Raw genomic sequence first — 16,589 nt, 5'->3', positions numbered from 1 at the left:
GGAAAAATAGGTGCTTATTGAAGTTTGACTGGGGTGCGTTTGGATTGTATAAAAGTTATTTTACGTATGAAAACAATTTTGACATAACACCAGGTGCGATTGTGGTCAAATACCTGCCTTGTTATGCATAAAAAAACATTAACTATTTTTCTACAAATAAAAACTAATCTAAATTATTTTTTTCCTCTAAAATGAATACTTTATTAAAGTATTCATTTTTATTTACATTCATTTTATGTTTCTTTATTTCTTTATCTTTTATTTAACTAGTCAGTGTTAAAAGCAATAGTCCTCGCTCCGTTAACCTTTACTCCCTTTAGCGCCGTTAGACTTGAATCGAAAACAAGAAAGTTCGCACACAAGCACTGAATCGCTTATCTAAACCGTGCATAACCCTAACTTCCAATAGAGCTGGCTTCCATTTGTCACACTGAGTCATATTATTTGTGTTTCTTTCCGATATCTTACAGCAATATCTTATTAAATCCCATAAAAGTCCAATGTTTTAACCACGCAGCCACCTGCGCCCGCCCGTCGGGCTTTGAATTCAAAATTAGTCTTGTTTCTTTTTTACCACTTAGTCGGATCTCACCGATGCGAATGAAATTCAAAGGAAAATTGACGTTTTATGTCCTGCTTTTTATGCTTTTAGGGCGAACGAACGTCGATTATTCTCTTTAATTTGGAACAACAGCAGCGAACGTAATAAATCTGCGAAGCAAATAAAACTTATTGCGGATAGCGCAAGTAGCTGCGTAATTATTTAGGCTGAGTTGAACCATCTTATTTTGACTTAAAAAAACGTCAAAAATCTGTCAAAGTCCATACAAAAAGACACCGGTAATTGTTAAAGTAAGTTAGTGCAACTCAGCCTTAAACTACAAATTAAACAGCTTCCATCAGGTCCAGCATCGATCAAAGTTTTTTTAACACTACTTGACAAGCTGTTAAGAATAAAAATCGCGTTTGGGTAATTTTTGTTCCCACTTTGGTTAAGATATTATGAGTTTCGATTCACATTTATTACTTTGAAAGGAAAGTGAGAATAAGTTTATGTCAGCCACCTAATGGGAACTTATTGGATCCTGGCTACACAGGAGCTTAGGAGTTGCAACGGTGGGAACGAGTGGTGGGAATAGTCGCGTTGATGGGGGAATATTAAGTCTGATTGGTCAAATGTGACTTTTAGTTGATACAACGAAAATGACAAATATTTAATGACAACTTACTTTTCTCCTTCTCCTCTCGGAACACAATGTTCCTGCCCTCTGTCCTCCTCCACGCTATAGTAGGAGTTGGGACTCCAGTAGCGGTGCACCTCAGCTCCACAGAGCCGCCTTCGGGCGCGCTGGCCTGCGACCCATCTTCATCGGCGATGTCCGGCGGAATCACCACTGAGAGGTGGCCCATCTGTGGAAGAAAACCATTGTTAGAACCAACATGAAAAATCTAAAAATCTATATAATCAGGTAACTGGCGACAAAGGTCAAAAAACAGCTGCTATAAATAGTAACAAAGCGTAATGCCAGTTTCACCATCAATGTCTAATTTTTAAGTGACCCCACTTAAAAAATAGGGATCGATGATGTAAACGGGCCTAAGTGTCCCACAGTTATCTGCCAAAATTTCGGAGCATTATGTAATCATCCCAATGTGTCTGCTGATGCTAAATATTATTGCTGAAATTGCAATTAATACCTTTAGATAAAATGGATGCCATATTACCTACTTATCTACTTATTCGTATGTAGAGTTACTCGTATGTAATTTGACGGTTCGACGAAATAGATTGTTTTATTACGTTGATGATAGATCGTCCAAATTAAAAAAAAAATTATAGTATATTGCACGGATTTAATACTAATCTATCTGAAGTAATGAGGCAATAATCATAACCATTCCTTTTGGCTTTGCCGTAGTCGGATGATTTTACCAACCAACATGCAAAAATATAAGTTTACAAATGTGACTAAAACTTACTCGTATCTAGGTACTGTGGTTTACCCGCAAACTAGTGAAAAAAGTAAATCTGAGAGACAGTTTTAATTAACTTTTTCGTTCTACTTCGTTCAGTCGTTAACAATGGAAATGATTCCGTGAAAAGTGAACATTTTTATTTCAATTAGATCCTCATTTAGGTACATTATAATACTTTAAACATAGTAGTATAAAATAAAAGACTATTGTATAATACTGAGACGCAACGTAGACGTAGATGTTTTGAGTAAATTAGACAGCTTAGACATGAATTAACTTATAGTTAACTTTCTTAGATCTTTCTGTAAGATCCCTTTTGCTGTTTACATTTTACTCCTTACTAAGTAATTATGGATTTCCACAGAATAACGCCTGATAGCGTTTCATATGATTGTCCTCTTATTTAAATTAAATAGGTACCTCTCAAAATTTATTCTTAACCACTAAAAGACAAACATGTTTTAAAATTAATGCAAGCAGAAGTAACGAAACTTTGTGAGAGCTTCGTACGTCTCGTACTGTATAAATTGAAAACTTTGCATAGATAGAAGTTTTACTCTTACAGCGATACCATAATGCTCCGTAACTCAGTGGTTAGAGTTAAATAAATATAGACTCTCTTTTATAAATCTTGGGTAAGATTCCCAAGTAAGACTTACATGAAAATAGTTCCCAAATAAATACAATTTTATACCTACAGAAGCTAATAAACCGAAAGTCCCAGGCCACACTAATGTTACCTACAGTTACGAATAGGTAGCAACGTTGAGTACTATTTTACTTAAATTACATCTTCCAATTCTAATTAGTTATAAATAACTAACAACAAAAGTTTTAATAACATTTAACTATATGACATAATATTTCTTCTCCATCTTCGTTACATTTGAGACATCTCCTTAATGATGGTTATGAGAGATAATCCATCAGAAACAAAGAAAATCTTTGCAAAAAAGCTAAAACGGATCAATGTAATCCTAGAGGGTCAAGGTACTAAAGCCCTCTAACGAGATAAGGCCTGTTCTGAACACGACCTCTATGTTTGTATTTTTTTTTTAATATGTTTTTCCCCTGGGTCCACTCACGTAGGTTTTTTGGCTGTCCTAGAAGATAATTGTGCCAGTCTATATGAAATGTTAGGGTAAAATATGAAAATGGACATCGAGAAATAAGTACAAAAGTAAGAAATACTCAATTTAAACGATGATTATTCTATCGGTAGGGTGTGTTCTCTTCAAACTACTTTGAGAATCATGACAGTTATATCTTATGCAATTTGCTATATTTGAATCTCTCATACCTGAACTGAACCTGAAAGGAGCTATACATATGTCCCTATGCAAGTAAAGAATGCTAATTTCTTCATAGATAAGAACAAATTAATCAAACACATGGGAATAGCCTTTAGATATCAGCACAAACAAGTAATTTGCTACTCGTCCCCTATCGGAATGGAACAAAACACTACTCGGCACGCAACAATTATATGGAAACCGACATCGATTAAGCAACCCCTTATCGGGGCGGGATCGGAATCTGATAGTTTATACAAGTCTGTTGTCCCTCAATCTAATAATGTAGAGGCAGGGGCCCGTGAATGTTGCATGAAGACGTATTGTTCCCATCCCGCCGTGGTCCGACTTTGACAAAATTCCTGGGACGCCGGCCCGACGGGCTCTCAGACATTTGTTACGTTAAGATACAAAAATCGCCACTCTCTATTCCGTCGGAATCCTCGAAATCCTCAACGTCCTTTGAATATAAACCTTATCTTCACCTCGCAATAACATCTTTCGACGGCGAGCTTTAACTAAACAAAAGTTTGTTAATATCCCGCCCAGATAATCAGACTGAAATTGAAACGGGTGTTTGCTCAAATGCGCCAGCTAAACGCTGTAGTTCAATCACAGAATGCATGCAATCGCAGAACGTCTGCAAACTGGACGTAATCTAAACACTTGCGTTTAATAACGGATGCTTGTATAAGCGGAGTAAAGAAGCGTTTCTCGCTTTTAAAATGTATTATGCAAATTCCCGATAACATAATGTAGTGTATTGTACGTCGCGAGCGGAGGAACGCGAGGACGCAGACGGTACTCGCTGCGGGACGAAGAAACCCCGATACACGTCACGGCGGACTTTGACAAAATTCCTCGCGAGCGTGCCCCGAGCAGGCACTAAACGGGTCGCATTCCTCATGCAAATATGTACGAGTTATAATTTTAAAACTCCGTGCAATATTAAACTTTTCGTCATGAACAAAATAACGACTGTAGAAACGCAACGTTGCTATTTTGTTTCATTTCCCATTCGCGTCAAAGACATATTATGATAAAGCAGGGCGTTTGCTGTTTCCACGTTTCGCTGCAGTGTAAATTCTTATACAGACAGTTTCATGTCACATGAATTATGCAGATTCCTGGTGCAGGCTAGAGGCGAGTGAATCGGGGATTTGCATCCAGAGAGCACGACCTTTATCCTCGCTACTTACTAATGTACGAGTATAAATATTGTCTTTGCTTTGTAGCGGCGCCATTACACAGCTGCGTAGACGTGAAAGATATTTCCTGCGGAATATGTAGACGGGTAAATATCGTAACCATGTGACGTCGTGCTCTATTCAAAATCTCTAGCAAGAGTGTTGGCGTGTAAATATCAATATCATACCTATCTACACAAAGATTCGAAAAAGTGCTACATTTCAGAAGCTACTTCTTTGGCAACTGCAATAGGATATGTTAAAAAAAATTCAGGTTGTTTTATATTATAGTAAATCTAACTAATATTTACATTCAAGATTCACTGCCTTTAATACTGTTTTCATAGAATAGATTTCAACTAAGACCCATTTTTTGGTGTTTTTATGGAAGAAATAAAATAAAAAATGTAAATAAGACCACAAGAGGGCGCGTCATCAGGGTCACGGAGGTTTAATTTGAGGATTTCAGCGGCAAACGGCACACACTGCTAGACATGGAGAATATAAAACAGTTGGCTGCTGGATTTTATTCTTATTCCCGTTAATTTTATTCCCGTCACGACGCGTGGCGGATTATAATAAAAAATACGCAATCATGGGAGCGGAGCGAGGCAAGAAGCAAGTCACGTCTGGGTGCGAACTAAACCTTCATTTCGTCGTGCGGGCATCAACAGGTAAGTGAGTCATTTGTTTTCCGTGTGAAATATTCGTCTTAAGGGAGACCGTGACGCGGGCGAGACCGGGGCGACGGTAGGACGCGCAAAAACACAAGGCTATTTTGGCAGACCATTTAACAAATACAGTAAGAATTAAGCAGTACAGAAGGCTTTTAAGCTGAGTGAGCTTGCAGCGGAATTTGTATGTGAGCTGAAAATTTTCTTTTGAAAGGAAAATGTCGAGTGTTTTTCTTCTGAATGTTAATACAATCTTGATACTTATGCCTAGCGTTTATTTACAGCTTATAAAATAAAGTAACTTTCAAACTGGATGTTATTTTATAGAACAGAGTTTTACTTATCTTACCGAGCCCACGACAAATAGTTTTGTCGTTAAAAACTGAATTTTATCTTGTGCAAAGTTCATATTTAAACAGAACTTAAGTCTTTCATTAAATACTCTCAGTGTTGTTAAATTCAGTATTAATATTCATTCGATTTCGAGCCTATCAAGCCGTCCATTAATCTTTGTGAGAGTCTATTAAGCTTTCAACATGTTAGTTTAAACTTTTGGGTGAGCTTCACGCTACCTTACTTTTCACCTCCGTGACTTAAAGCTCATTTGTTCTATGGTTGTTTTAGTAGTTCGTACAGTTTACTGCTAACACGATTACGAGTTCAATTATTAATTTAAATTGAGTTTGAGAATTGATTTCTATAAATCTGCTTGAAAAAGTCATTTTGAATCTAAGAAACAAATAACATAGGTAAAAAGAAACATACCTACGTACATACATATTATAAGGGTTGGTTCTTTATATACAAAAATGAAACGAGGACCTATAAAACACAATATTTACCTACACCATTAACTATAAAAAATGAAAAATTTTGACACAGTTTGAGCAGGTTCTCTCCTTGAGTAGACTGGTCCACTAGACTGTCAATATAACATGAAATCCTTTGAAATAAAAAAAATGATTTTGTTTTTCCAGTGTCTGTGGTAGGTACTGCATTTTCCAAATACAAACGATAGTAACAATAAAATTAATTGAATCGTATAAAGTAGGCATGAAAACAATTGAATTACGCTCGTTTAACGATTACGAAGAAAGTGAAATCAAATACCTACCAAGAACATGAAATTTCAATGCGACCAAGAACATCCGGTTGTATCGACATGCCTGCTAAAGAACCGGGCCGCACCTGTAGCCAACAAAGGAGCTGAGTAATGCCTGCCGATTTTTCCACTAAGAAATAATTCACTTGTTGATTCTTCTCCCTTGCTTTCCACTTACGGCCCTTTTTATGTATTATTTATTTTAGTTCCAACGCGTTTTGGCACCGTATCCGGTTGAGCAGATGGTATCGGTGGTGAGATAAATAATAAAGAATCGGGCGGTCTGCTTTTGACATGTTGACGTTTAATTTTTTGCTGGATAACTTGTTGGGATATTTGAGAACGAGCTGTGGCTTTGTTTACAAGATGTCTGACAAATGCTTACATAAAATGAGAATGAGTGCAAATAACATTGTGTTTTTTTCAGGCTTACAGTGAATCGAAATTTAGGTTTTTTTCGTTGAAATGTTGTTTGCACTAAGCAAAAGAGGACTTGAGGATTTTCAATCGAACTTGAGGTCATATAAGAGAGTTCTTTAGTTAAGGCAAAAAGTACTAATGTAAATAAACTTAGGTAAGCGTGATGCTTCTTATTGATATTCCAAAAAAATGGAAAGGAACAGTACATCCACTTATATGTATAACCAGATTCCTTTTTGCCAGCTCGTTTATTAAGTTTATATTCAAAGCAAAACCATAATTTTCATACGAGTGATATCGCCTAAAGACTGTAACAACATATTTTACGTCAACTTTGATTAATATTTGAAATATTCATGCTGAAAGTAATGCGACTCGACCGCGGTCATTTTGAATAGCTCGTTACATTACGGGATAGCTGGCATGCACTTTGTGATCATTTTTGTTATTTGCTAAACATTATTGCATGGAATCCGACGGACATTTCGTTCAAACCATATTTACGAGCGTTTGCGCCATGTTTTAAAATGAAATAGCTCTCAGCGAGCACTCAACAGTCGCTCAGTTCTAAATAAAGTTGTGAATAAAACAACTCATGTTTCATTCAGTATTCAACTATCTCCGGCCCTCATCTTGTTTGTATAAAGCATAAACTGTACGATAACATTGCAACGAGCTTTATAGATAATCCTTTGAGCATCGTAAATCCGTATAGGAAGCTAAGCCACAATATTTAGGGGTTCCAGGATTTCGGCCGCTTTAGTATCACGGCCCGGCTTTGTAATATTAAATGAAGGGAATAATTATGTAACGCGCACCTCGGTTCCCGGTTTACAGCCAAAGGTGGATTCCTTGGAGCAGTCTGACAAATTCCTGGGACGCCAGATCTAAACGTTATAGCGGGCGTAAGTTGCGACATCAAGCAACTATGTGTCGAAGAATGTGTTTATGGTGCCAAGAATGAAGCTCCTTAGCAGCAGGATTCTTGTTGTTTCGTGTTGCTTTACGTGTTAATTCCAACGTGATTTCGCTCTAAAACTACATTAAATTCCCATTGCGTTGCTTAGTCGTTTGAAGGGAAAGGTTGAAAGGTAATGAGCGATACATGCGCATCGCAGAAGCCATTATTACAGCCGTACCACCAATCATATGGTACGGTAACTGTTGCAATTACTGACATACAGTTCTTAATTGGTTTTTAAATTAACTAGTCACCCGCCCTAGCGTCAAACGAGTTAAAAACAATAACTTCCCTAATGAATACTTTATATACTCAACATCAAATAAACCGCACCTTCCGCGACGCGAACTTTAACGATTTTCTTCTGACACAATCATGGTACCCCAACAATATTGGTGTTATTTGAAAGGCCAATAAATATCCTTAAAGAAAAACACATTTAATTTCTTAATAAATGATTAACATATACCATAAATGTGACTTGAAAAAATACCTCACTTTGGGCCCACCTATGGGATCAATTAGACCAATTTTTATGGTTATAAAACCAAATAATGATTTCACGTGTCCTCTTTAACAGATGGATAGCAATTAAACCCAACTTAACAGTTTTATAGCCATAAAAGTTGACTCTAGCGTAACTACCTATTTTTTTAAGAAGTGACTCTGGATTCTTCTAAGGACACATTTTTGGGGTAAAAACCTTTCCTTTAATGAAATGAAGGTTAGAACTAGGCTTTTAAATGGTACCAATATTGGTGGGAAATGGGGATGCATACGTTTGAAAATGCTTGTCGCGGGAGGTGCGATTTATTTGACGTCGAGTGTATTAATTTTAATTTCTATCACTTTATAAGTATGTGGAAAATCTTGTAGGTAACAAAATGAAATGGTTATATTCTAGAGTCTATACAGACCTAGTCGAAACAATTTAAATGCAATAATCATTCAGATCTAATGTAACTTATTGCTCTTTAAGGGAATGTCTAAAATCCCTACCTGTTAAATTTCAAAGACTTCGTTATGAAAATTCCTTAAATTAATACCATGAGATAGCGGAACGATTTATTATAAACTTTAGGATTGTACGAATTCTTTCAGTTGTCGGATTTCAATAATGTTTCGCGTACCTTGAGTTCGCGTTTCGTTGGTTTTCATTATATTTGCCAAGATAAATTAATAACTGCATTTATGTAAGTAACTGTATATTTTAAAATTTAGATTCTATAGACACCAATGTATAAGGGTAAGTATACACAGTTGTTTATTGCCTAACAAAACACTTCATTAACATCAGTGTCTCATGCATCACATTAAATAGGAACAAAAGACTTATCAAAACTTCTATCTGAGACCATGCTACATAATATTCCATTTTCCAAGAGCTCGCACAAAATATCGGCACAATCTTTCCAAAGTTGAAGCGCATCAAGTTCGATAACTAGCAAAGCCACGTACCAACAGAAACAAGATTGCATACTAGATCACGTATGAATCCCATCTAAGTTTCAATTCGGTTCAGTTACTTTTGCGATACTTCACAATGCAACGTATTCATGCAGTTTTGCGTCGGACATAATGTGGTGGAAGTTGAAGAAAGAAGTTAGAGAGACTTGTACTAAAATTAGGGTAATAATGTAAATCGGGTTTTATAGTATAGAGTTTAATTTCTAGTTGGTCTCAATAAAATCACACGACAAAAACTAAGCTAACTTATTCAGCTATAGATAAAATAAACACACAAAGAAAAGTTCACAAAAGAAACCCGTAAAATCTTTCAAATGAATAAAATTACTGGCACCTCTAAAACAAGCGATATCATCTGCGATAATAACTCGCGACGCGATCTATCGCAAGATGGCCGCAGTTCTCAGCTGTAAACATTTCACAAACGGGACTTTAATCCCGCCATAAAAGTAATCCTCTCATAAAGTTACGCGACGATGGACAACATAAGGGTAGGGATTTACTCTCACAAAGATTTCCAAGTAATTAAGATAAAATACCACGAGTTTTTTGTATGTAACTCGAGCGGACGGCTGACTCGTTTTTCAACGCTCATATCGAGTTAATCCTGGAGTATGCAATAAAGCTGCTAAAGTATTTGTTCCAAGCGAAATTACCCATATTGAAAATACCCTTCGGCGCTAACAGCGGGCTAAAGGCTTATTTAAACGTGCCCATATATTATACGGACATAACTGGGGATCCGCTGTAGATATATTTGTGGTATGAAAACTCCCAAGGCTGTTTACTACGTATTACATGGAATCTTTTCAGAATACCTAACCTTTCGTGTGAATACTTTGCAATTATTTGAAACATATTCTAGCTAATGTTAGATTATTTGGTGAATACGTCAAAGAACAGCGTAATGGAATTAGCTACACAATAAATTGGATTCATTGTGTCTCAATTTAGATGTCGCCAGTTTATTTCTAGACGAAATTTATTTTGGTTTATAAATAACTCAGACGTACGAAAATTCAGCTTTGACTGTTCATTCCGGAGCTTTTTTATCTCCAAATGTATTTAACCCCAAAAATGCGAACGTATCTAAATGTGAACTTGAAACGATAAAAAGGGTTGGGGGCAAAAAATACGCTCGTCCATCACTGCCTCTGTCAACAGGCCGCCGTCGATGCCGCAAAAACAATTAGTAGGTCAATATTTATTTGATTGCCCGACGGCCGACCGACCTACGTGAATGATGACCGACGGTATTTGCTTTTGCTTAAATTAAACAAAATGACTCGGTGAACGGGTGATAAGCCTTTTCGTTAATGATTTTCCCGTAATGAAAATTTTATCCGTTGAAAATGTATTCAGTAGAAAAAACGCATAAAGAAAGTTAAAAGCCTTATGAAGAAAAATTATGTATTTAAAATTGGTGTTTACTTCTTAAGAGTTTAAGGTGATTTCACTTTTTAAAACATAAATGGATGGGTCCTTCCGAATCCAAAAGCTTTTCATCTGAAATATTGAATCTTCAAACTCAATAATATCTATTCACATATACACATCATGTATGACTCGATATAATTATGTAGACTCTATTCATATCGTTTGATAAATCGATCTTTGTATCCAGAAATATTTCGTCCTTAGCCGTCTTCACAGCTAAATGATTTCTGTTGAAACGTTAGTCTATTCAAGCACAAATTTGACTTAACACTTAGAAAGCGTTTCACCCAACTGGCAAATAAAAGCAGGCGTTTGCGACACCGTCGCCTCTTGTGATTCAGAACCTAAGCAAATACCCTCAGGACTGCCGAACTGAACAATCTTTGTGCTCTTCAAAGATGTTTGCAAAAATGAACGAGGATTAAAGTACGCCAAATGTTATGTCAAGATGATTTAGAAACCGAGACGCGATAGAAATATGTATGGCAACGAATACTAATAACTTGAAAACAAATCACTTTTAAGAATGATTGTGTAAGATGTAAACAGTGATTTCTAAAGGAATTTTCTTAGAGATAACTTAGCAAACATTTGCGTATTTGAATTTGAAAATGAATTATAAGCATGGCATTAACGCAAACAGAACTGGCAGCCAAAAGAATGTTACTTTCACTCCCAATTTTGCGGAAACCCGTTAACATAATCTCATGAATATTGCGTGGTCCCCTGCCAAGAATCCAACTCTTACAGAAATTCGTGGAAACAATGCCACCAAAGCACAGGTGCGAGCTGAAAATGTAAACAGTTGTCACGGCAGTATTTGGAAAGTTGTCTGTGCCGCATGAAGATGTCGCGGTGACATTCCTCCCGCCCCTCGCTTTGGCAAGCGTGTGCATTCCGCGGAGCAGTCGACGAAATTCCGCCGTCGACCTGCCCTCCACAAAGGTAAATAACTTAATAAGTGTCACTGCTCAGTATTTACGGGAATGTTAAACGCAGACTCAAGCTAAATTTCCTAAATTATAATAGGAATTTTGAGGTTATGCGACCACTAAATGATACAACGCTAAAATAAATGTTATTTTTGTTATTCCACAGTTTTACGAGGATTCAAGAGCCAAGAAATTAAATTCGAACAGTGCTTTGGTAAAGTGATTACCAGAGCCTGCGTTCGCAAATGGGAAGCACCCCGACCATTTAAAGACATTTGCTGAAAACGTATCTAGCTTACATTTGACTGATATCTTACCTACTCGTAGTACTTATGAATGTGTATCTGATTGATAGGAACTTCACGGAATAAGACTGATAGTAATAGCCAGCTGTACATCTTTCCCTTACATATCCTAGGCAACGCACATTACTCTGGAATAAATCTTATAAGATCATTTAGGTATAATTTCCAAATCTTAGCAATCTTTGACTCTCAAAATAAGTACTCGTACTTATAAAAATGTCTATGTAAGGTCTTAACATAAAAATAATCTACATTGAACTTATTTAACAAAGTCTATATTAAAGTTTAATAAGGAAACACTCGTAAACATACATGCGTATTGTCACCATTTGTTTACACGAAAAGCCGGGTAGTACGATAGTGTATCACACTGAGCGGAATGGATAGGTTGGGAAAACTACACCATTGAATCTGAATATACACGATCACTATCCGGAATCCAATATCATTAGGCTTTTAAAACAAAAGCGAATCATTTTTGTCATCGTCTTGGCACATCCAGTAAAATATTTTATCGTTGATGAGTCGGTCACTTCTAGATTTTTCAGAGCATTTTCATGCTGAAGTTATAATTCAAAATGTACTGAACATTTTCTTTTACGTGGGCCAGAATGGGTACAAAATATTGCGGTTAAGATGAAGGGAGGAGGAATATTTTATTCATCTAAATATTCAGCAAACGCTGCCTACTAAGGTCCCTAGAGAAACACTACAATGTAGAGTATGTATACAATAGTCATGTGCCACTTAGCCTTATTTTCAAGTTAGAGCATAATTTTACCAATTTTCCGTGAAAACACGTATTTGACGATATCTACATAATTATACTTTAATTTAACATATTCAACCATGCGCACAGTAAGTAGTACCTACGTTACAAGAACGTTATTAATAATAGTGTAATTAATATGGACTTTTGCTTTGTGAGGTCTGTAGAGACTGGTAACAAATTGAAATCTATATTTTGTTTGGCAATGGTGACTATTATGACGTTGTTTATTGATTTCAAAGTTACTAAAAATTGACTTTTACGTAGAGTGAATTGTAAACCAACTCAGTTTTCAAGGCCATACAATATGTTTTTTATATTAGGATTTAGGTAACTACTCGTAAGTCTGGGAATTATTACTTACGAGTATTGGCGTCAAACAACTACCCAACTCGTCACCAGGACGTAAAGAGTAGATTTCACCTAAAGAAAAAAACTAAACTCTTATTATATTGACCTGACTCTATAAGGCTGAGTTGCACCATCTTACATTAATTTTAACAGGCCTCCATACAAAAAGCACCAGTTATTGTTATAGTTACGGTTAAATTAAGTTGGTGCAACTCGGCCTTTTATATTACAGTAACTTTTCTACACCCTAAACCTATTACCATAGTTTTTGAAGTGTGCGCTGACATTCTACAAGCCATGGCATAGAAATGAGGTTTGAGCTGACAGTCGCGTTATTATTTTCCGTATTCTCCTGAAGAGATATTGTTAATGACGTTGTATTGTTACGCTCACACTCACATAAGCACGCCATTTACGCACAGATTCTCGCAACCCGACAAGACCCACGCAATTATTATTGTCTTCACAAAGAAAGGTCCCGTAGATATGGTTATTCGGTTATTATTCAGATGTTTACTTTTCGAGAACATATATTGTGGTTGAGTTGGTATTTCTTTCTCTTGGTTGACCTTGGTAAAACGTAACTTACCTAGTTACTCAAATTTTAAAATTTTGCTCTATACGTATTTTTTCACGGGATTATCCGATCTCGAGACGCTACTCGTCCCAGTGTTAGTTTAATATCCTATCCTATAGAGATGGACAAAATATTGTGAACTCTATCACACTAATGTGCTAATTTGATTTTAATGAAACTTTACAGTAGTTATGGTAGATATGTATTACCATTTTTATATGCGCGTGGTAAGTAACTTGCTTCTGAATGTATTGTAACTTCCTACTTTTATATATTTTTAAACCGGCTGACAGTGGTGACTGAGTTTGTTGCGGCGCTTCTTCTCAGCACTTGCCAAATGTTTGTCTTGAAGCGCTGGTAGGGCAAAAAAAGAATGAGACATGTATAATGTATAGGCTCCTTAAGAGCATTTGACGATTTCCAAGTACTAATTTAATTAGTCTAAACAAATAAAGATAATTTTGATTTTGATTTTTGATTTTATACAAGAACAAAATATGGCTATAACTTTAAAAAAAAATCGACTTCAAATGCGTGAACACAAAAAAAACAAATATTAAAAATATTGCGTATAAAAAAGTTCATCCCCAATTTTCCACCCTTGGGGGTTGTTTTTCCTATTATTAAATTTAAATGGGACCACCCTTGAGGTATTACCTATACGCCGAAAAAAGATTTGTTCAAATCGGTTCATAATTGGCGGAGTTATCGCGTAACAAACATAGAAAAAAAACATACGGGTCGAATTGAGAACCTCCTCCTTTTTTGAAGTCGGTTGAAAACGTGTCACGATGAACATACTTTAATAAAAAATACCTAAACCTTTGAAATCAAAATGAACCAAGTCACGAGCGTACACTTGGTTTAAACAGTACTATACAAAAAAAGATACGACTTTCATATTTTTTACGTTAGTCGTGGAATACTAAACGGTTGGCAATACTTTATGGACTGTCTGAAAGTGACCTTATTTGTCATTTTTATGCCTAAAATATTCCGTTCTATTGCCTTTATTGGCAAGAAGCCGCGATAGCCTGTGGGAACACAGCTATTCATTCCAGAGGTCATGCCTTCGATACCCACCAGTTTATGAAACGACACTTAAGTAGTCACTCAAAATCGTTTTAGGTCGCATATTGTAATTTAACCAATCAGAGGTTTGAATATATGCTTGAGTTTTGATGTTTGTGTAAAGATCTAAGTATTGTTGGTGAGTCTATTTCAATAACAAATGAGCCTATGATTATTATCTGTAATAAAACAAAACTTAGAAGAAACAAACAATATTTGGATTAAAAATCTAAATAAAAGGTAAGAAACTTGGTTCAAAATGCATTTTACAACATGAACAAATAGCACATAAAGATTAAACCATTCATTGAGTACAGCATAAGTAAAAGCCGCAGCATTTTATTTCCTAGAAAAACCAATGAGCAAAATATTCAGCTAGCGGCAGTTTCACTTCGTTTCCATTCCGTCTCAGCTCTACTGTTAAATTCGACCAACTATTAAGAGCAATTGAGTCATAAATTCGGATGGCCCTCGTAAATAATGCTCGAGTGGACTTACAACTTTTTATTTCCATTGCTTGCTTCGATGGGACACTGTTAATGAGATTGTCCCGTAACTCATGGGTTGATGACTTTACAGGTTTTAATCTACACTTAACTTCGCAAAGTAACTTTAGCAATTTGTCAGCTTACAAATTCTTATCGATTAAACTTGACTTAGAGAGGGAAGGCGGAGGGATATAATATACGTATTCGACTTAATATAGCTTGCTTTAATTTATGGATGATTTAATTATGTGCAGTAATTGAACAATAATATGTTGAAATCAATGCATATTGGGATGTAAAAATAACTTGTAGTTAACTTTAAAGGTATAACAACTTACACCCTTAGGCTGAGTTGCACCACCTTACTTTAATTTTGACAAACGTCAAAAATCTGTCAAACTCCATACAAAAAGCACCGGTTATCGTTGTAGTTACCGTCAAAGTTAGGTGGTGCAACTCAGCCTTAAAGTTATCTACAAGTTATTTTTACAGTGAAATATTTAACGCAAAATGTTGGCACAATTTACACTACACGTTAATTAATTTTTATCTGCCCACAGATCATTAACGAGAACGTTAAATAAAATCTAGGATAATATTTAAAGCAGATAAATGTGTGAATTAACCGTAGGAGCTTAATATAATGCGCTGTTAATGTTGTTATTGTGTTCAACTGAGTTGCTAAATCGCATCAACTACAATTTCATGCAATGTGTTAAATTTTGATTTGATTTACAAAACAGAGCCCTTTAATGCAAACTATAGCTTACAAATCGGAATGAAACGAGTAATGAAAGAAGTATACAATTTAAACGGCACAATTTAAGCGATCTTATATCGCCATATAAATACATTAGCTAGTGCAGTTATATTACACTCTCAATCTACGCCATGATTAACAACTGTCAATAAAATTTAAATGCCATCAAAAAGACAAATCACCATCAACCCATCTGCGTGATTAAACATTTCTTTGACCAATATTGAAAGGTGTTCACTTAAAATCGATAGTGATCAAAATCAATCAATCAAGCCCCAGACCGAAATGTCTCATTGATCACAGTCTGCATTTATTTAGCGGATCGCTGAACGTGTGACGGCCATTTTGCAGCTCGGTGCAGCCGCGAATCTGATTGCATGTTACAGGCAAAACGTAAGGACAAGTCAATCTCCATAAATGTCTAGATATTTCAAATTCAATATTCAAATTCTTTATTATTAATTGTGTACAGGTCCTTTTCAGGACACATAAGCAGGCTCCAAGTATAGCTTGCCCTACCACCACTTCGAAATAACATATTGGCTAGTGCTGAGAAGAAGCGACGGAAGAAACTCTGTCACCTTTGTCAAAAATCTACAACATTTATCGTAGTTCCAAGACTGTCAGGTATTTCATAGAATCAATCGGAAATAACCCAAATGTTCTATTACGAGTAGAATGTCGATTAGTAGCTATTAATAGAACCTAGGCAAGAATTTTCGGGTTAGTAGTAGTTTCGCACGATTTTCCTTCGCACGAATGTGCGAAACGTCCCCTTTCAATAATATTTTCTTTTTAGTAGTATTAAAAACGGGTGCG

The 16,589-nt window shown here is 36.0% G+C and overlaps 1 protein-coding gene across 1 annotated transcript in view; it reads right to left on the bottom strand.

The window, feature by feature from the left end:
* LOC135076907 (lachesin-like) overlaps nucleotides 1-16,589 on the bottom strand; it is a 67,786-nt gene that overhangs the window by 14,251 nt on the left and 36,946 nt on the right. Inside the window, exon 5 of the mRNA XM_063971419.1 lies at nucleotides 1,230-1,410. Within this exon, the coding sequence (XP_063827489.1) occupies nucleotides 1,230-1,410 (181 nt within the window). The remainder of the gene's footprint in view (nucleotides 1-1,229; nucleotides 1,411-16,589) is intronic.

Source organism: Ostrinia nubilalis, chromosome 12 (genome assembly GCF_963855985.1).
Source record: "Ostrinia nubilalis chromosome 12, ilOstNubi1.1, whole genome shotgun sequence".
Lineage (NCBI taxonomy): Eukaryota > Metazoa > Arthropoda > Insecta > Lepidoptera > Crambidae > Ostrinia > Ostrinia nubilalis.
The sequence above is the reverse complement of the archived record's forward strand: the minus strand, read 5'-3'. Positions and strand labels throughout refer to the sequence as shown.